Below are 21,659 nucleotides of genomic sequence, written 5' to 3' on the forward strand. Positions count from 1 at the left end.
TGCTCACGGGCCAGGAACCCAGGTCCAGGGGGCCAAGGAACGTAAGACCAGAGGTGTCCCGGTCAGGAAGCAGGCAGGCAGACCCAGGGAGCCGCCTGGAGGTAGAGCCTACGACAGGGCTATCACCCACAGGCTTCAGGGTTCGACGCCACCTCCTCCAACTCGCCAAGCATGTGTCAGAGTAGCTGCTGAGCTCTGTGGGGAGTCTGCGTGATCCGAACAACAGTTTTACTGATGCTTCTTCAAACACTTTTACAACCCATGAGAACAGAAACAGACGGACATTAGCTCCTCCTACAAGCCTGTTTCTAGGGGCATCAAAGTGGGGATTTGGGTTGACTAACTAGACAAAAATCAGACCCCAAACTCCCCTGAGATGAGGAATACCGGAATAATTCTTTGCTTTGACAAAGCCCAGCGTCTTGGGGGAGACCAGGTATCAAGCTGGCGGTTCCGCGTGGAAATCCATATCCACTTTGAGTGGAGCAGAGAAGAGGGAACAAACATCAGGAATATTTGATTCCTCGTGCCAACATCATTTCCACTCTTGCAAAGCCAAGCCAAGGCGGCGGGGGGTGGTGGGGGGCTCGGAGTTTTTGACTATTATTTGTGCTTCTTGCAAAGCTAGAAAGACAGTGAGGTGGGCTGTGAGAAAAACGCCCCCCACATGCCCATTCTGTACCGGGTGAGGCTTCAGTCCCCCCCCGCCCCAGATACTGCCCCTTAGGAAGGATGGATATGCCTGGCCCTCATGTGTCCTGGGACACAGAGCAGCCAGGAGGAAAATAAGAATAGGGCTTTGCTTAGGGTGGGCCAGGTACGGGAGTGGAGGAGCGAAGACTGGGCAGGGTCAGGCTCATCCTGGAGGCAAGAGGATGGTGCCCCCGCCCTGCCCCGAGCAGGCACAGGAGCCAGGCAAAGGCCTTCCCTGCCTGCTTCTGAGCTCGAGCAAGAGGACAACAGAAGAAATGAGGCCCAAACGAAGTGCAGAACTTGTGCTCTCTAAAAATAGGCAGTTTACAGCCAGAGATTGTTTTGACATCTTACCGTGAGTGCAAAGTAGAGCACATGGGCCCGGACCCTGACCTGGAGGGGGAACCACGGCGCCTGGTCCTGGCCTGGCTGGACTCAGGGTCCTCCTTCCCCCTTTCGAGCGAGGGGCCAGGATCTGATGCCCGATGGCCTAAAGGTTAACCAAGCCAAGTTTTTTGCACAAACCCTGGAGCTGTCAGGGGTGTGTCCTGAGCTGCTGCGTGGCGAGGGGGCCAGAAGTGCCTAAGGGCTGCCATTCACAGGGCTGGGGCTCACGGGGTGCACGCTCCCCCTGCCTTCCCCTCCACTCTCACCTGTGCAACCTGTGCAAAAGGACACCAGCGGGCAAGCTCCTCGGAGGCAGAGGCGAGCAGCCTTCCTACTGCACTGAGAGGAAGATGGGGAAATTAATAGGGGTAACCAGAGCTCATTTCAGTAAGAATGAGCTTATGCACATGCCAGGTTTTGATCGTTTCTGATGCATGAATTCCTGGCAGGAACTAGGGTCCGCCATAGGTATTTGAAAGAAGGGAGAGTAGGCTTTAAAAAAAAAAAAAATCCCCCAAACAACAATAAAAGAAGAAAAGTCACAAACTTAAAACAACCAAGAAATTTTAAAAAATTTAAAACAAAAAAAGATTTAACATTGCTTCCCCAGAAAAAAAAAAAAAAAAGGGGAGACGGGGGTTGGGGAGAGGAGGAAATTGGAGTCACATAAAACCCTTTTCTCAAAAAAAAAAAAAAAACCTTTTCTCCTTCTTCTTTTAAATACTGTTTTTAAGAGCTTCAAAAAGTCATGAATTGTATGTGGGTAAAAATAGACCTGGGGGGGGTTGCTGGTTAATGGAGCCTTGTGAATCATTCAGCATAAGGAACTGTCAATATTTTTTTAAGCTGTCAGAAATCCATTTAGTGATTTTTGACAATTCAAAAAAGAAATATGTGTGTATATATATATTTCTGACTGCTTGATCCGGTTCTTAGCGAATTAGGGAAAGAGAAGGTAAAAATACACACATATATATATATCCATTGAAATTGTGAACCAAGTCCAGGTTCCTGAATTCTGCTCCGCGCTAAATGTTACCATCAGAATTCAGAGCTTAGGAAGTAACCCCTTCCCCTCCCTCCCACCTGCCTTCCCCTTCCTTCCTTCCTTCCTTCCTTCCTTCCTTCCTTCCTTCCTTCCTCCTTCCTTCCTTCCTTCCTTCCTTCCTTCCTCCTTCCTTCCTTCCTCCCATCCTTTGCTGTCCTCGACAGGTGCGGAGCGTCACAGACGTCCACTCCTAGGTGAGACGTGGAGAGGCACCACCATCCCTCCTCTCTGGCCAGGATATCCGGCGACGGGGGGTAACACGTGGGGCCTCCTTCGGGCGGGGGGCGGGGGGTGGAAAGGCTTTGGGATACGAATACCTGGGTGCCAGGGGAATGTCTTTGATCCTCCCCGCCCGCCCCGGCGTTCATTTGATCCGATTCTAGGCTTCAAATCTATTCTTAGGTTTTAAGATCTGGAATTACTTTGGGGTAAACCATATTCGGGGAGGAGGTAAAGAAGTGCCAATTTGCTAACAAGACCAGGCAGGCCCAAGTCCAAGACACACGGGATCACAACACGGCTGCCCGGGGATCTCACAGCGCACACGTCTCAGAACAATGGGCGGACAGAGGGGCGGAAGGCGAGAGGAGGGAGCCGAAGCCACAGGAGCTGTCGAAAGAGGAGGCACAAACACCCCGAAACAATCTCCCGCGTTGGAGAGGGGAATCACTTTATTTCCATGGCGTGGTCAGCTGGTGGGATAGGATTTTAGTGCCCCCTGCGCCGACACAAAGGAAAGTTGAAGGAAGCGGGTTTGGCTTTAGCGAAGCAGAAAGCGACGGTCTCTAGCCGTCGTACGCGGAAGCTGGAAATACTGACGGGTTTGCGAGTCACCGGGTCTTTTTGTTTCCCGTTTCTGGTTCTTTTTTTTTTTTTTTTTAAGATTTTTCTCCCCCTCGAGTTAGAGATTAAAAACAGGAGTGGTGCGCACCGTGAGGACCCCCCCACCCCACCCCGCCCCGCCCCCCCGCACCCCCACGCCGTCCGTCCGTACATTTGGGTCATTTCCCGGGAGTGCGACCCCGGCCCGGAGGCGTGAGTGCGAGAACTTCCAGTGGAGATCGACCCTGGTGATTGTCTACACTGCACATACAGCATCGCTGGGGGGCTCGCACGGTTAGTTCAAACGCGTGCCAACGGGGGCGTCTACCTCAACTTTTTAAAAACGCACGATTCGGCACTGATGTTTCGGGAAAGGAACTAAAGGAAGACGATTCTAAAACTTACCACACAAGTCTGGCCTCTTGATACATCCAGAATTTGCTGTGCTACTGGCAAGTCCGTTAAAGGCTGCTAAGCCATCAGAACTGTAGGCCCTGAGGACCGACAACATGTTCAGCGGCTTCTCCAGGCCCGGGGGGCCCCGCTCCGGCTTGGGCAGGCCCGCCGAGGGGTCCTGGGCTGGAAGGAGGCCCGGGCCGTGCCACTGCTTCTCGGGCGCCTGGGGTCCCGGCGACACCAGTCCCTGGACGGGCTGAGGGGCGCCCGCGGGCAGCAGGCCGTCCCCGCCGTCGCCGCCGCCGTCCTTGCCGAGGGCCGACTGGGGCTTGCTCATCATCTCGGGCTCCGTTTCCAGATCCTCTTCGTCGTTGTTCTCCCCCTTGGAGGAGTCCATGTCCTCGGAGGAGGCAATGTCGGAGAGGTCGTCGGGAGCGCTCTTGTTGGCGGTCTCGGGGATCAGGATCGGGGCGTCGTCTTCCGAGTGGGCCTTCCCGTCGGGCTCCTTGCCGGCGCAGGAACCGGGGGCCCCCGAGCCCACCAGGCCCGGGTAGACGCCAAACTGCTTGTAGAAGTCTGACGGGAAGTTACAGAACGCGGGGTCCACCAGGCCGGGCCACGCGCCGCTCTTCGGCTCCCCCAGAGTCTCCTTGGCGGCTCCTTGGGCCGTCTTCTCGGAAGCAGCCTCCAGAGGCCCAAGCATGTTGGAAAGGGCCATCTCTTTGCTGGACTGTACGGAGGGCAGCAGGGCCGCTTTGCCGGCCTCCCGGGCTTGGTCCTTGCAGTTGACCGTCACCCCGACGGCGCTGTCTTTGCGCTTGGCTTTGCCCAGGTGGTTGGCCTGCAGGTGCAGGGCCATCAGCTCCATGGACGACGTCGTGAAGGCGCAGAACAAGCAGCCGTGCCACGCGATGCTGTCTTGCACGGTCACCGACGAGCCCGGGAGCGAGGCGGCGTCGGGCCGCACCGACAAGTCTAGAGGCTCGTACTGAGATTTCTCCGACTTCCTGGGGCCCGCCTTCCCGCCGGCTTTGTCCTCACCGCCGTCCGGCCCGTGCACCTTTGTGGAGGGAGGGTCGGACAGGGTCTTGTCCTTCACGTCCTTCTCCTTCTTCAAGGAGCTGAGGACGAAGCTGTCCATGAAGGCTTGCAAGGACCCCTGGAAATTCACACCGTTGTTCACGATGCTCTGATACGCTCTCCCGATGTCGGAGAAGTGGGTGCTTTTGGAAGGCAGGTCGGCGCCCTTCAGGGCCTCCGAGGGAGCCTCGGGAGCCACGCCGCTGGCCTGGCCCGAGTGGTCCGCGGACGAGAGCACTCCGGCTGTCCACTGCTGAGAGGCGGGGCCGCCTCTGAAGTCGATCCCGGGGAGGCCCTTGAAGGCCCCCCGCAGAATGTCCGGCCGGATGAACAAAGCGGCTTTGCTGGGCAGCTCGTCCCGGTGGTCTTGGCTGGGGGGCGGCCCGGACAGCGGCCCGGCTCCATTCTGCCTCTCCCGGTGATGCCGCTCGAGGTGGTATTTTAGGGACGCTGACTGGGTGCCGGCGTAATCACAGTGGGGACACTTGTAGGGCTTCTCACCTGCAAGGTTTCGGTACAAGGAGAAAGAGAGAGAGCGTTTATCTCATTTTGGTGTGCTGAACAGGGCTAGAAGGATCAACATTTGTTCTTGGAAACAAAGCAGCTCAAACTAATAATTAGTTGGCGAACAACTGTTTTTTAATAGAAGAATAATTCGTACTCTTAAGCTTTTTTAATGATTTTGTACCATTTGGGACTATTCAGGAATGACATACTATCTACACACAATTAGCTATCTTTTTCTTTATCTAACATGTGAAAACGGCTGTAGATTTAAAAGCTATGATTATGAAAATTAAGCATAATAATTTCAACCACAGTGATCATTAAAAGTAGAAGTTTAAAAAGACAAAGTATGTAACAAATGGGTGGTTGCAATATTTTGTGTATACAATAGCTCTAAAATTTGTTTAAATTATACACATGGAAACCATTTTTAAACCTAAAAATTTTATGGCACTGTTACGCAAGACTGAAATGAATGATTTAAGTCTTGCTCTGCAGTAAATCATGGATATAATTAGCAAATGGCATACTGCACAAGTAATTTATCATTATTTGGAGGGCACCATTCCAGACGAGCTCAGATATCTGCAGACCTACTGCATTGTTTCTAAATAAAGAACTATAAATACCGATTCTATAAAATATTAATACCATTACGGTGCATTATGATTGCAGCATGTAAAGACATATAGTTAAGATAAAAAGCAGTCAATAAAACTTAAAAGAAAATGAGTAATAAAAAAGGTACAAAATATATTTAGTTTCTGTATTTGAAATTAACATTATCTACTGGTCTTTGTAGCGCCTTAAATTTGTACTAATGGCAAACCTAATGCTCCGGTAGTAAAATGTGTAATTTACCTATAATAAGCGCTTTCTAGAGAATAAAAATAGCTTTAAAGAGTGTTTTAAAACATATAAGATCATTTTCATGAATTAAATATTTATTTAAATTCAACACCCAACTTCTATTGTTCTTTCCACCACCGAAAAGGCACCGTAAAACATACAACGTGGACCTGCCCGCATTGTGGCGTCGAGGGAAGGGAGGAGAATAAACAGACGTGGACTGAAATATATTCCAGGAGTCCGTTCGCGATCCAGGGTCTTTTTCTAGACTTTGGGTTTGGAAGAGCTCTCCAGAGGACGTGGGGCTGTGGCCGTCCGTTAGCTTATTCCCAATATCCACCAATTTTTCCTCCCGGGAAACTCCTTTCGGCCCCCTCCCAGGCCCCCCACCCCCACCCCTTCCTCTCTTCTAGCGTAAACCAGACTGATGTAAAAAGCAGCAGCGCGTCATCGGTGAGCGGTGCATCCCCAAGATACCCCACGTGCCTCAGCGGAGGCCCCGGCTCCCAATCTCCACGGTGTCGTAGGGCATTGGGGGGCGACGCAGTCGAGAGGAGGGGAGAGGGACTGCTGGGTGCTGCACACAGGGGGCCCCCCAGCCCAGGCTCTGAGCAGGGGACTCCACGTCATCTCCAGATTTCGCGTTGGAACCTTGGAGAAGCCACGCCTGCCTCTTCAAAATGTTGGCTCTGTGCGCCTCGTCTGCTCCCGCAAGCCGGGGACGGGCTGCCCTGGACACATCAGAGCCGGGCAGGGGGCCCAGCTGGGAACGTGGTTCCCCAAGAGGAAAGGTCCCAGCCGTGTCTGGCTAGACCAGTGACAGCACCGGGCAGGAAGGCTCTATCCCCTTTGAGCTAACGGGGGCTCCTTTCCCCACTTCTTGGAGTCAGTCCCTGTGCTGGGCTCAGATTCCCTCCGGCCACGCTGTGGGGACATCTGGTCAGAGGCGAGGGACCCCGCAGTGGGACAGGCGCTGCCGGGCTGGCCTGGAGGCCCGGTGGCCAGCTGGGTGGGGGTCAGGCTCGCCAGGGGACAGCCTCACCGGGGACCCGGCATCCTGGCTCCGAGGCCAGCGGGAAGCCGGGGACGGCCCCGCGGCGAGGGCCTGCGGAGGTGAGGCCTGCGGGCACGGGGTGGCCCTCGGGCTGTGCGTCACAGATGCACCTGGAAGTGAGGAGGCACATCTGGCAGAGGGTCTGCGGGGAACGCACCGGGCGTTCATGAGCGGGGGCTACAGAGGTGGGCTGTGGCCTCCAGGCCTCGGGGGGCAGGGGCGGTCTTCTTACTCGGCGGGGCCGGGGTCGGGGGGGTTACGGGCAGGGGTACCCCAGGACGCGTGTGCGTATTTCCAAAGGACGCACATCCGACGTGCACACCAGGGCAGTGGGTCTCCGACTCGACCGTGCAGCAGAATCAACAGGGGATTTTAGGACCCTCGTTCTGGAGCCTCGAGCACAGTCCTGGTTCTCGAGGTCCCGGGGGGTTCCGGGGCAGGGTAAAGACTACAGCCAAGGGGAAACGGCCTGGGAGCTTTAAAAAGGGCTGCTACCGGGTCCCACCTCCACCTCCAGAAGTCGGGAGTGACCTGGCACAGGGCAAAGGCTGGGATTTGGGCTGTCAATGCCCCCTCTGTGGGCCTCTGGGGAGCCCGGGGGCAGCAGCACTGGAGGGAGCTCCCCGGGGTGGGCCCTGGCACGTGGGCCCCGTGGGACGGCTCAGCCGGGAAGGCGCTCTGCTCGGGAGCTTGCGGAGTGTCTGCAGAGTCCTCCCAGGCGCCAGAGCCCCCACGCTACTTTGCACAACGCGGGGCACCCGACTCCTATCTCGGGGACTTGGCTTCCTCATCGTACAACGTGGGAAGGTGGAGATGTCGCGTCCCCCCCTAAGGCTCACGTCGGCTCTGAAACGCACGTCAAGAGCAAAACCCGGTCTCCTGAGTGGGGTCGGGGGCCCATGTGCACATCCGTGTAGGCACCACACACCCAGAAGCAGGCAGATCCATTCACATACCATGTGGGTTTTTTTTAAAAAATATTTGATTGATTGATTGATTTTATTAGAGAGAGAGAGAGCACGAGCAGGGGGCAGAGGGGAGCTGCAGGCAGAGGGAGAGGGAGAAGCAGGCTGGATCCCAGGACCCCGGGGTCATGACCTGAGCCCAAGGCCGACTCCTAACCCACTGAGCCTCCCAGGCCCTCCGACACGCGATGTTTTGATCGAATGAATAATCCCCTTCCACCCTCCGAGGAGGGCAACTGGATGAAGAACCAGCTCCCGTCGCGTTGGGGGGAGGCAGATCCCAGGGTTAGTAAAGCAAGGGGAGTTCACACACATGCACACCACACGCACACACGCCACAGCCCATCACACACACAACAGGCATGTGCACACGCGCACACCCCCGTCACTCGTGCGTGACACCCACACAGTACAGGGAGAGAAACTCTTTGTTCGACCCATGGCTCTTCTGACGTCCAGAATAGGGGGCCCTGGACGGCTCAGCCGGTTAAGCGTCCGACTCTTGATTTTGGCTCAGGCCATGATCTCGGGGTCGTGAGATCGGGCCCCACATCAGGCTCTGGGCTGGGCGGTGGGGAGGGAGGGGAGTCTACTTAAGATTCCCTCCTTCCCCCGTCCCTCTGCTGCTCCCCTAGCCATGCTCAAGGCGCACTCTCTCTCTCTCTCTCTCTCTCTCTCTCTCTCGGATGAATAAATAAATCTAAAAAAAAATAATAAAAATAAAAATAAAGTCCAGACTAGGCCTCGATCTCCACTCTCCAGGGAAAACAGGCCATGGCTGAGAAACGAGATGCTCATTCTTAGCATTCGAGTCTCCCAGGGTCTAGGCCCTGCTGGATTAAGGGCTACGTAGTGAGCTTTCCAGGGCTGCTTGGCTGCACGTGATGCACACAGACTCCGGAAAGCCCTCCGCTGGCCTTTCTCTAGCTCCCGCTCCCGCCGACGAAGAGCCCCTCTGCACGGTTCCATGTCCTGCCGGGCTCCTAAAGGCTTTGTTTGGGGGCTGCTCCCTTTCACCCTCCCTTCCCCAGGTTAATGCTCCAGAGCCAACCTCCAGGGGGTAAATCCACCCCTTCGGATCTGTGTTTTAAAAAAGCAAACAACAAAACCCTCGATTTTATTCTCTTCACAACCCTGAAACGGTCTGCACGACCACTGCTGCTCACCCTCCCCTGTCCCCGAGACGGTGCGGGGACGCTTCAGGCTACGGCTGTTCCCCACCGGCAGAGTCGGGCACGGACTCATCTGGGGCGAGCCTCTGCTGGATGCTGCCCAGGAGGAGGCCCCCAGTGGGCACCCGGCTGGGCCCTCCCCCGAGGGCACGTTCCGGAGCTGGGGGTGCAAACTCCCGACACCGGCCTGCACTAAGCAGAGGGGACGCCTGAGGTGGTCAAGCTCTCCTCTCGGGTTTGGTGGCCGACCGAGGCCGAGCGCACCTGCGCTGAGAGCTGCGTCGTACTCAGGGTCTCTGTGCCGAGCTCCCCGAGTGTGCTGGCCTCACTCTACCCAAGCCGCAGGCTCCTGCCGAGGAACAGGTCCGGGGGCCACCTCGCCCTGCGCCACCCCGGACCCAAGCTACCCCGCCAGCGGCTCCGTCTACTTGAATGATTGTCCACTTAGGCCATAGGTTGGCCTGAATCTACTGGGAGGATCAAGGGGGTCGTGGGTCCTGCAGCCACCTCCGTGATGTTTGGGATCCACTGTCTTTTCGTCTTGCCTGTTGCTGGAGCCAGATTCTCAGGTGCCTTCGGGGCCGGGCGGATGGCAGGAGTGCACGAAGGAGCAGAGGCAAGCGGCACACGGTCCTAGAGGGCGGCCGCCACCGACACCCGGACGCTGGGGACCTGACGACCTCTATGGAAAGCCCCACATCGAGGTTTCTACATGCAATATCCTGCCTTATTATTTTTTTTTTAGATTTATTTATTTATTTATTTATTTATTTATTTATTTATTTATTTATTTTAGACATAGAGAGAGAGAGAGACAGAGAGAGGCAGAGACACAGGCAGAGGGAGAAGCAGGCTCCATGCAGGGAGCCCGATGTGGGACTCGATCCCGGGACTCCAGGATGACGCCCTGGGCTAAAGGCAAGCACTAAACCGCTGAGCCACCCAGGGATCCCCAATATCCTGGCTTCTTAAATACAGGCACCGGCCTTACAACTTCCAACACCGCGAGGACCACAGTCCCCTACTTCTGCAGACCGGCCTGGACAGGGCAGCCCTTTTGAAACCCGCGTCTTGGGGAAAGGATGTCTTGAGCTGTTCGCCCCCTGAATTAAGCAGGTTACGGGCTCTGGTGGGCTCTGCTGGGGAAACCCCCCACGGTATTTTAAAGGAATAAGACATGGGCACAAACAACACACTTCTAGAAAAGAGACTTTTTGCCAGAAAAGGCATCCTGGAATCTAAAAAAAAAAAAAAAAAAAATCGTCATTTCATCACTGCAACAGACTAATGAATTACTGGAAACGTCTCACATTAGCGCAGCTAGCCGCTGACACGTGGCACAAGATGTATATTCAACTTTGGGATAACACTGATAACTTCTCCCGGTCTCCGTACCATAAATTTTTAGAAATATATGACCGGGTGGTTTAATTAGTTCATTGTACCTATTTTTACACGAGCGCGTCCTTCATCATTCGGAGCCTGCCCTTTGCACTCCATCGGCCAAAGGAACCCTCGGCGTCCTGGGGACTTACCCCGGCACCGCCCGACCGGGGCCGGCACCCAGCGGCGCCTCTCCAGGAATAACAGGTGGATCCACGTAATTCTCCTTGGAAACCCCTTCAGCGAGCTTTTAAGGGGAGCGTCCCACGCGTCCACCGTGCACGCGCGTGTGTGGCGTGTGCCGAACCTCCGAAAGCGTTTCGACTTTTAGGTTGGGTGACCGGATATTTCCCCGTATTTGCATCCTCCACTTGGTATTTATTTAGTCTTCCTACATGTCTTTACTTAGTTAATACCAGGAGAGATAAATATGGTGGTGCCTTTGCAGCGAAGCTTCAGTACATTAATATAAATTGTACACTAATTCCCCCAAAGCATATATATGTTGTAAACCTGAAGACTTTTCACACAGCTGCTTATTGCTAAACAGTGCCTTGTCCAGAAGGGGACAATCTGTGTCTCTAATTGCTGTCACTGAAGCCGAGATTCATTATGTGACTTTCCCATTAAAATGTGAGCATTAATTTGTATAATGAAATATCACCCACTGCAGTGTTCATTAGCCATGCCCTACTGTATACGGCACATTGTTAGCTACCTAGAAACTGTAGTTAATTTCACTAATGGATATTTCCCTACTTAGTGTTTGGTAGGAAATTTATACTGTAACATTACCTCTTAAACTTTTAAGGAAATTTAAATTCAATCAATTATTTTCAACAAAAGTTTGGGATGTCATTAAGGCAGGAACCGCAAGGTTGGGGGGACCGCGCAGGAACAAAATGGGCTTTTAGCTCATCTTAGAAATAGGAGAAAAATGATAGGATTCTAGTTCAAAACAGAAAGAAAAAAAAAGATCATCTTTTGGGCAAGATCTTTTTTTTTTTTTTTTCTTTTCCATCATTATTCAGGTGGCTGTTCCCCCACTAAGGACAACAACACATGTTCTCCTTTTAGGGGGGAAAAATTGCGAAAAGCACCCGTTTTAACCAATGTATTTTTGGGTAGTTGACACAAGCCTGCTTAACTTACCCAGAAGAGGAAACAGAGACGCGCACCCGGTTGGGCCCGCTGACCTCTCGCCCCCACCCTCCTCTATCTGCCAGTTGGTGCTTGGGACGTTCTTTGAAGATGAAACAGGCGGTTTTCTGACCGGCACGAGCACTTTATCATCTCCTGATGTGCAGGGGCATTCCCCCCCCCCCGATCCCGCCCCATCCCGCCCCATCCTGCCGCCTTCCACACCTCCGGGGGCCATGGCGGCCACTCCCCCGCCTCACCGCCTCCCTGACCTCTCTGTGCAGATGGGGAAACTGAGGCACACGGGGTCGAGAGGTCTAGGCCCTAAGCCGTTCTGAGTTAGGGGTAAAGGAAGAGCCAGGGTGCACGCTACTCCCCTTGGAAATCGCCGGGAGGCTGCGTCAACACACCGTGTGGGTGCAAGTCACTTCCCTTCCTCCCGCGGGTGATGGTGTGGACACACGCTGTCAGAGACATGCTGGATTAATTCCCCTAAAACAGGCCGAAAACATCCACCCAGAGAAAATAAAAATATTAAGATAGCGCAGTGGTCAAGAGATGGGTCTGGGTGCGCCCTGCGGTCGATGCTGCGCAACTGGGAGTGGGACCTTCACGTCTCTGGGTGGGACCCCGAGGGTTCATGAGGGAAGGCTCATGGGGAGGGCTCGGCACTGCCCAGCCTGCAGTGACACTGTTCCTATCACCGTTCTTACCACCCTGTCCCTCCTGGCTGCATTTTTCCGCCGCCAGCCCGTGGCTAGCAGGCCGTGTAGACTCAGCCTCGGTCAAGAGGAAAGCGGACTCCCAGCCCCCGCCCCTGGCGGGTACACATCCCTTTGGGGGCACCCCAGGACACACAGCGGGTCCTAGCAGGCCAGGGAAGCCCTGTCTGGGAACAAGCCTGCCAGCTGGAGCCCACAGGGCACCCCGTCCAGTGGCTGCACCACGGATGCGCCCGGCCCGCAGGGGTGAGCAGCGCTGGGGGTGCCCATGAGCCCACCCCTGACCACAGCCAAGAGCCCTTGAAAACCACCTCTGGCTTCCCTGTGCAAATCCACTTTCATAAAGAGGTTCTCAACTCAGGGCCGGACGGTGCATGCCGCACATCAAAACCAGATTAATAAACCACTCGCATAATTTGAGAGGGGAAAAAAAAAAAACTAATGAGATTTATTTTTAATTAGTCCCTGAACTTTCGTGCCTCCAAGTTTTCATGAGTGAGGCTGCTTATTACATTTCTCTACGATGGTCATTCCTGAGACAACGGGAGCCTCCCGGGGAACCCAGCACACAGGTGAGCCGCCCGAGGGGGCCCAGCCCGGGGTCCGGGGCCAACACGAGGGGTGTCACACCCGTCGGGGGCTCGTGGGGTGGGTGGGGGACACACCGTCGTCAGACTTTCAGAAGCCCATCAGCACTGGGCCCTGGGGGCGGGAGGGAGGGATCTCCCCAAGTGGGGGCCGGACGAGGGGCCCAAGTGGGAAAGAAGGACGTGCACATCCAGGCGGCCCGTCGCGAAATGAGTGTCCGGCCTCGGCGGGGGGCGGCCGAGGGGACATCCCTGGGACGGCTGATTTTGTGTGTCTGCTGGGCCGCGGGGTCCCCAGACATTCATGCAAGTGTGCTTGGGAAGGTGCTGAATGGGTAGACTGGCAAAGCCCCTCGGCCCCCCAGCGTGCGTGCATGGGGGGGGCTGCACAGAACAAAAGGCTGAGTGGGGAGTGGGGGAGACTCTGCGCCCCTGCCTGTCTCCCAGCGGGGACATCCACCTTCACCTGCCTTGGGACGTGGACCTGGACTGCGACGGGTGCCACGGGCTCCCGCGGGCGCTGCCTTGCCGACTGCCCGTCCTGGGGCGTCTCAGGAGGCCGCTCCTCGTCACGCGTCTCCCTGCACGTATGATCCAGCATCGTATTGTACGTAATAACATGGTACAGAGGCTAGAATACACCATCCGCAGCATCCCTCTGGACACCCCAACCCATCCCCTCTCCTCCCTGAGCCTGCGCCGGGCTGGCTGCGGATTCCGATCCTGGCACGCGTGATGGCAGCCTGGTATGCCCGGGACGGTGTCTGCAGCAGGGTAACGCGGTTCAGCCCGCCCTCCCCGCCCCGCACGGGGGCGGCCCGTGGGCTGTGAGGGTCGTGGGGTCCTCCACGTGCCTCCCTCGGCCCTGCACGGATCTGCCTGCCGGGGGGCGGGGGGCGCAGCACAGACGGCGCAGCTCCCGCAGGCCCCCCCAACGTCCCGGTGTCCAGCGCCGCGCGCCTGCGGCACCTGCTCAGCACCTTCCCGATGCACAGGTGCAGGGAGGAGGAGGGCCGTTCCCGGGTTAATGTACTGGGGTTAAAAAAGGAAAACGGTTAGTACCGGCGGGTGTTACACGGTCAGGACGGCTCGCCAAGACGGAGTAGGACGGGAGGGCGCAGCCGACGCGCCGCCTCGCATCCCGACCAATTAAAACATATTTATTACACGCTGGATTTCTAAATGTGCTCATATGGGCCCATTACCGGGAAAACGTCAGAAGGCGGCGTTGGGGAAAACGTGGATTCCGCTGCAGGGACTGCGGTCCGCTGGCCGCGGGGGAGGAGGGCGAGGCGGGACGGGCGGCCCCGGGCCCGAGCCCCCGAGCCCCCGCGCCCCCCGCTTATTAACAAATAACTTGATTTTGGTTTTCGAGGCCTCGTGTAATCTACACTCGAACATCGGCCTAATGGACGCTTGCGCGGGGGATCTGGAACGAGGAACACTTTCGGTTCCACTCAGACGCACGCCTATGAGCATTTTCCAAGTTCTTTGTTCTTTGATAAAAAGGAAATTGATCTTTATCTGGTTACCATTCTGCCTTCTAAACACTCCAAATGCTGTTTCCGACGGGGGGGGGGGGGGGGGCGGTGGTGTGATGTTTCCATGGCTTCTTTCATTTTCTCCCTTATTCTGGGAAGTTTCCGGAACGCCTCGTCTTGCTTCTCTCAGAGTCTCCGAAGGCCACTGGTCTCCAGCCTCAGAAGTTTGTGAATCAGAGGAAGCAGAAATTTGGGGGGCAGCGGGGGCGGGTGGGTGGGGGAGCGGGTAGGGAAATGCCGTTTCTCAAGCTTTAAAAGTCCAAAAAGCGGGACCCATTTGCTTCCGCCCACGTCCGGCAGGACTCCCGCCAGGTTTGGTCCTAATTTACCCGGAATATTTACATGATTTACATGTGCTGATGGGAGGGAGTTGGGCCCCGCGGGGTCACGGGGGGCGCATGGTCCCTTTCTATCCAAAGCCGCGCTCCCCGGCAGGGCAGGCAGACCACGGCGGCGGGGAGCCACCCCCCCCCAGGAAAGCCTGGCCCCGGGGCCTCGGGACCGTCTCCGGGAAGGCTGCTGTCACAGGTCGGCCCGGCCGGGGGCCACACTCCTGCACACACCCCAAGCACGGGCGCCCCGCTGGACGGCCTCCCACCTCCTGGCAGCTGTCCCCTTCCTGCCCCAGCGGCCACCACAACCCCGGGGGACCCCGAGGGACCCCAGGGGAGGAAAGTGGACATGGGCGCGATCCGAGAAGGCCCGCCCTCTGAGCTGCCTCGTCCTGAGCCCGGTCGCTGGGGAGGCCTCGCTGAGAAGGGGACCGTGGTGCCAGACTCTGAAAACCAAGCAGCCGCCCCGTGTACGTGTCCGGCGGCGAAGCACGAAGACCCCTCGCGGCGGGAGCGCCTGGGGAACAGGGTCCTCCACCTGCAACCACAGCCCGGCAGCCGACCTGCGGCCTCCCACGGGGTTGTGTGTGCAGGCTGCCTTCCCAAAGGGCCCTACAGGGGCTTGTCCCCTCCTCCGGGCCACCTGGCACAGTCCAGAGATCCCGGGAAGAAGGTCGCTCACGTATCCTCTCCTCTGTTGTGACACGCAAGCTTTCAGACGCATCTCTGGCGTCTCTACTACCTGTAAGGTGCCCCGGTGGGTCCCCGGGGTTCCAGAAATGACAGCCATTGAGCACACGGACAGGTTTGCTGCCCTCACATCCGACGTGGGGAGACGAACAGCCCACGGGGAAATGAACAACGGAAGTGAACGAGACAACTCCAGGAAGCGCTAAGTCTAGGAGGAGAATAAACAAGGGGCATAGTGTAGACCGGGTGATCAGACGAGGTCTCTCCGAAGAGCTCACGTGGACCCCGTGACCACCTGGAGGAAGAGCCATCGCAGGTGGAGGGCACAGTAGGTACAAAGGCCCTGCGGCAGGCGCTGGCCCTCTGCACTGGGCGAGCCAGGAGGCGGCCATGGGGTTGGAGGGAGACGGTGAGGATGAAAACGGAGCAAGACGGGTCAGAGCCTCGAGGAGTGATGGAACCAGGTGCACGGTTTGCCCCGATGACTGTGGCAGACGTGCCCCGGGGCAGGGAGGGACGATGGTGATGCTGAACCGCGGCCCAGGCCGTGAATAAAGACGGCAGCCCAGGGCCCGCCGCCACCTGTTCTCAGGGCTCCTCTCGGCGTCAGGGAGATTTGCGGGCACCAGGTGAGGTTCCAGGTGTGGGCCTCCTTCTCTTTAACCGCACGCTGCACACGAGGCCCGCGTGCACTAAATATCCTGCACAACCCCGAGCTTTATTGATTCCTTGGGAAATAGACCACAATTATTTTTGAAAATAGATGGCATATTTGTCTATCCTCTGAAGCAGCTCATACTCCAATAGATAAAGTGTCAGGAGAAAAATCAAAGAAAATGGAGGTGTCCATATCTCAGATAGATTTTTTTTTTTTTTGTATTGGCAATGTGCAAACAACTAGCAGAAAAGCTAAAGAAGAAAAAGAAAAAAAAAAAAAAAACGACCGGGGGACAAAGCAGATAGACCTCCCCCCACCAAAAAAAAAAAAAAAAAAAAAAAATTTAAAAAGCCTAATTTCAAGGGATGAGATGGAAACAGGAGAACTGACCGCAGTGGCCCAGCAGCAGCTTCACGTCTTTGGCTAAGGGCACCTCGATTTTTGTTTGGAGCAGGCCTGGTGGAGAGCCCGGGGTGCAGGCAGGTGACCCCCAGCGGGGAAGGTCGGAAGGAGGCCGCTCCACTCCCTTCCACGCTCAGAGTCCGAGAGCCGGGCCCTCGGGCTTGGCACCTGCTAGGCCCCCGGTCAAGGTGGGGGCACGAGGGGTCCCGCTCAGCATGCACCTGGGCTGCGGGGGCACCTGCCGTGCACGGACGCCGCTCGGGGGGCTGGCCGCGGAGCCGAGAGCCGGGGTGCAGGGCCCCTCGTCCCCGCGGTGCTGTCCCTCAGGCCCGTGGCGAGCGTGGGGGTGCCGGTGGCCACACGGAGGGAGGGACTGGGGGGGGAGGACCTGGCCGGGAGCACGGCCCCCGCTCCACGCTGCGCGCCCGGCCGCGCGTCTCACCTGTGTGTATCCGCAGGTGCACCTTTAGGTGGTGGGATGTCCGGAAGGTCTTCCCGCAGTACGGGCAGTCCTTCATGGCCGAGCCCAGGCTCCTGTCGCGAAGCAGCGCGGGCTGCTGGACGCCGGCAGCTCTCCCCGCCTCCTCGCCGATGTCTGCAGCGGAGGAGAAACGTTCTCACATCACTTCAGCACGTCAGAAGCTGTTCGCACCAAAACTGCTAACACCACACAAAGTTAAACATGTCAATACCACACCTGTCTATTTCATTCTTTAAATTTGACAGAATGCTGACAATTCATGTATTTTCTTGTTATTCTCTTAAATTATTTCATCTTTCCCATCATCATTTTAAGCGGCATATGGTACCTTTATATTGAACTGAATTAAACCAGAAAAGAAACAGCTGTGTCAGCAGCTGGTTAGATTTCTTCTTTTGCTTAGCTCCTATTAAATATTTCTTTTTTTTTTTTCCAAAAGTTTAGAAATGTTGGTGTTTGTTGAATCTGATTAATTTGTAATACGGACTAGCTGGAGAGCTCGCTATAGGCTCGAGATCACATTTGCATTATATCTAGCAACAGATGAGAAAAAAAAAAAAAAAAAGACGTGTCTCGGCCGAGTCCCGAAGACATGCAGACATACAGCTATTTTGGGACAGGAAAGACAATTATCCACAACTGATCATTTCTTCCTTGTAGAGCCTGGTATCCATCGCTGGCTGCTGTAATCTTATGAAAGGGAGAAGAAAAAGTATGGAAATGCGATTCCACAATTAGCCCGTGATAAACATATAGTGACATATTCAAAGTCATGTGCAGAAACTCAGCTGCAAAACTCCCATAAACTTCGGGGAGAGCAGTTAAATCTTTGTGCAGCGACTTGAGAACTTCCCCTGTAAAGTATCAATACAAATTTTCCTTCCTGCTGTTATTTGTTATGTAACCCAAACCATTAGAAAATGGAATAAAATTTACATACGGCTGCCTTCTGCACAGAAATGATGGGACATAATAGTAAATAAAACCGTGAAAATATCTGGTGGTTGGAGGATATGTTACTGCAACACCCGAGGCCCGACATCACGCTGCCGGGGAGGCGACATCCAGGGAGCGGGGCAGGGGCCGGGGATCTGCGTCGCTCAGGACGGGAGGCCCCAGAGCCCTCTCCTCTGCAACCCCTGGGGTCCCCGGTGCAGCCCCCAGCCCACCCCGGGGCCCCGTTAGATCCACTAGGACAACAAGGGGAACTTCCGAGATAATAAGCAGACCTGTGGGCTCTGCAGAGAGCAGAATAAACAAGATTTGTACCTTCCAAGCAACGGAAAATGCAAATTGCCTCTAGTCCACAATATCCGTTCCCTGTGTTCTCTGCTAACAGCCAAAAGGGACAGACTTCCAGGCCACGCACAAGACGGGGGCAATCGCATTTCATTCCTATTTGGAGGTTTGCTCCAAGCCACCGTGCAGACCCTGGGCTGCACGCACCCTCTCTGCGTTTGGGCTGACGCACGGCGATCGCGTCCCCCTGCGAAAGCCCCTCGAAGGCTCACTTCTGATCCCATTCTCTCCAGCTCCTCCAACCACCCTCGGAAGGGCCGTTCAAAGGGTTTAATAGGCTTGCATTTATTTATTTATTTATTTAGCCCTTATAATGTTGCACAGGTAGGAGGAAACGGGTCCGCTGGCATCTAGAACTCAACCCCACCCTCCACCCTCCCCCCCCCCCCCCCCGCCGGGACCAGCTTTCTGGTCGTCCTCAGGAACGTGGCAAGGTGGCTACTGAGTCAGGGCGGGCGGGCACAGGAGGGTGTCGCCACTATGCAGCAAACAGATGCCCCCTTGCAGTCACAGTGGGGCGCCTCCATGGCCCCCAGGTGGACTCCACCGGGGGCTGCTGCCACCAGGTCACGGACAGCCCCGGAGAACAGAGGCCAGATGCCAAGCTCAAGTCCACCACGCCCTAGGCTTACACAGCTGGGGATGCCATCTCCTACCCACCCTCCCACCCCAAACGTGTTGCATGTGTCCCCTGAGCTTTCCTGTGATGGGATCCTCAGGCCAGCCTATGGTCACAAAGAGCCGGATTAAAACCCTGCCAAGTGCTCCCTGCAACAGGGTTAAGATACCTTATTCAAGTTAGGAGGCCCACAGCTGTCGGTTTGATTTATAAGAAAAACCAAATGCCCCGGATAGTTGGCTTCAGGACAGAGGTAGTAGGGAGGTGCGGGTTCTCGACACTAAATTCCATGCAAAGGGACGCCCAGGTGGCTCCGTGGTTGAGCATCTGCCTTTGGCTCAGGGCATGATCCTGGAGTCCAGGGATCGAGTCCCACATCGGGCTCCCTGCATGGGGCCTGCTTCTCCCTCTGCCTGTGTCTCTGCCTCTCTCTCTCTGTGTCTCATGAATAAATAAATAAAATCTTTAAAAATAAATAAATTAATTAATTAATTAATTCCATGCAAAGGCCCGCGTTGCACGATCGGCACGTGAGCCCCCTCCCCAGCGTCTCGTCTTCCTCCAACGGAGCCCACCGTGAGCAGCGGAAAGACGGAGCTGACGAGGAGAGTAGGAGGGGGAGACCGTGGAGGACACGCTTCTACTGTGGCTTCTGGTGAGTCCTTGTCCAGGGCCTGGAGAAGGCCCGTGTGCCATTCTGGAAGGTTCTACGGAAGCCGAGGATGAGCGGTGCCTCACTCTATGTCAGTCTAAGTGATGGCCTGTATCTGTTTCCCTTTTATCTTTTCTCCCTTGGACATGTGTGGCCCAATAAGAAGAATAAATTTGTAAGATAAACAGCTTTATTTGCAGATTTTAGAGTCTAATCTTCGCTTCATGCAGAAATGGTGTTGTTTTATTTTGTTTTGTTCCGTTTTGTTTTTTTGGACGGCCAGGAGGCCCATGGCATTCGCTGTTAGACTAATCCAACTAGAAAAACAAACTCTGAGCTACGATGAAGGGGAGTTGTGGGTGGTCCCAGGAAGTGTCCAGAGCGGCTGGACGCCAAGGACGGTGGCGGCGGGGGGAGCCGGGCCGCACGGCAGGGCCCGCGGGTGAGCGGTGGGGGGCACCGGAGCCTGCGTGGGCAGGGGCGAGCACGGCGAGCCAAAGTCGGTCCAGCCACACCGGGAAGCCAAGGGCAACCACGCGGCTGCTCTCGGACGCCTTCTCCACCCAGAGTCTGGGAGCACGGGTGACGGTCCCTCTGCAGGACTCGCCAGGGGGCGTCCCCACCCAGGCTCTGCCGAGGGCCCCACGGAGCCGGCCAGGGATGCAACCCCAGGCCCGGTCACAAGGACCGGCCTTCCTGGCCTCTCCGGCCTCTCCAGGAAACAGGAAGAAAGGAAGAAGCATCGTAAAAGTCACAGCCATCATCCTTCCTGAGCCTGCTTGTGGATCGGTTCCAGCTTTTTGAAAAAAAAAAAAAAAATGTCCTTTTCCTACAAGCTGCACTGTTTCTTTCTCCTGATCAGACACTTGCTCTACGTGGTCTGGGTGGAGGACGGCGGATGTGTGCCCGGAGGTCAGCCCCAGACCCATCGTGGGCTCCTCCTTGCTCACCCATGGAGCAAAGCCAGTCAGTCCTGGTAGCTGCTAGGAGCGGGGGCAGCCCCAGGAGCGGGGCATCTGGCCGCAGGCTGGGTGGGTTCCGAGCCTCCCGCGACGCGGAAAAGGTGGAGAAATAACTCCTAGGACCCCTGTCTCTTTTCTTGACTCTGTGAACTATGAGACCTACTCTCTACGAGTCAATGTCTCGCAGGGCTGTGCCAGGGGGACACAGGCTGCATGTAGGACCCTTCCAGAGTCTCAGCTTCCGACACGTGGATGGTTCACTTGTCCCCAACACCCTGCAAGCTTTCTCCTGTCCCTACGAGTGGAGATTGGTTTGCTAAAGAAGAGGGGATGGACCTCATCACGGCAAGCTGTGCGTCAAGTATATGCTATTTGGGGGCGAGGGGTCCTAGGACAAGACCTCCCTGCTTTGGCCATCGCCGGGTCACAAGCCATGTGCTGCTGCTAGCCTAAGGCGGGCCCGGCATTCACAGAGGGAGGGGAGGAGGGAGGAGAGAGGAGGACCCAGGGGGATGAGAAATGGCCCCGATCCTCTTAGGGGCCTCAAACTCAACCGAACCACAGACTGGCAGCCCTGGACAAAGAATCAAATGCTTAGGAAGACAAACAACGTTTCAGAAGGTAAAGCCCAAACACGCGACGTACTGTCAGCCGCTGTCCCAATCCACCCCTGAAGCTGGCTACCGGCCGCACACGAGTAGGACTGGAATTTACGGAGCCTCATTAGACACTTAACCTTATCTATCATCTGTATCGTCTATCAGCTATCATCTATCTATCACCTATCAATCATCTATCATCTTTCTATCATCACCTATCAACTATCAATCATCTATCATCTATCAACTATCGATCATCTATCTATCCATCATCTATCATCTATCATCTATCACCTATTTATCATCTATCGATCATCTATTTATCTATCTTCCATCATCAATCATCTATTTATCTATCATCTATCGATCATCTATCTATCCATCATCTATCTATCATCTATCTATCGATCATCTATTTATCTATCTTCTATCATCTATCATCTATTGACCATCTATTTATCTATCTTCTATCATCTATCAATCATCTATTTATCTATCATCTATCGACCATCTATTTATCTATCTTCTATCATCTATCAATCATCTATTTATCTATCATCTATCGATCATCTATCTATCCATCATCTATCATCTATCAATCATCTATTTATCTATCTTC

The 21,659-nt window shown here is 55.3% G+C and overlaps 1 protein-coding gene across 4 annotated transcripts in view; it reads right to left on the bottom strand.

Annotated features, from left to right (window-relative positions):
- The window catches only part of ZNF536 (zinc finger protein 536), a 424,016-nt gene that overhangs the window by 144,537 nt on the left and 257,820 nt on the right, over positions 1-21,659 (bottom strand). For all 4 annotated transcript variants that reach the window (XM_041732391.1, XM_041732402.1, XM_041732396.1 and 1 more), the window contains exons 4-5: positions 16,871-17,023; positions 3,356-4,927 (exon numbers count right to left, since the gene is read on the bottom strand). In XM_041732391.1, coding sequence (XP_041588325.1) covers positions 3,356-4,927; positions 16,871-17,023 — 1,725 coding nt within the window. The remainder of the gene's footprint in view (positions 1-3,355; positions 4,928-16,870; positions 17,024-21,659) is intronic.

Source organism: Vulpes lagopus, chromosome 2 (assembly GCF_018345385.1).
Source record: "Vulpes lagopus strain Blue_001 chromosome 2, ASM1834538v1, whole genome shotgun sequence".
NCBI classification, from domain to species: Eukaryota; Metazoa; Chordata; class Mammalia; order Carnivora; family Canidae; genus Vulpes; species Vulpes lagopus.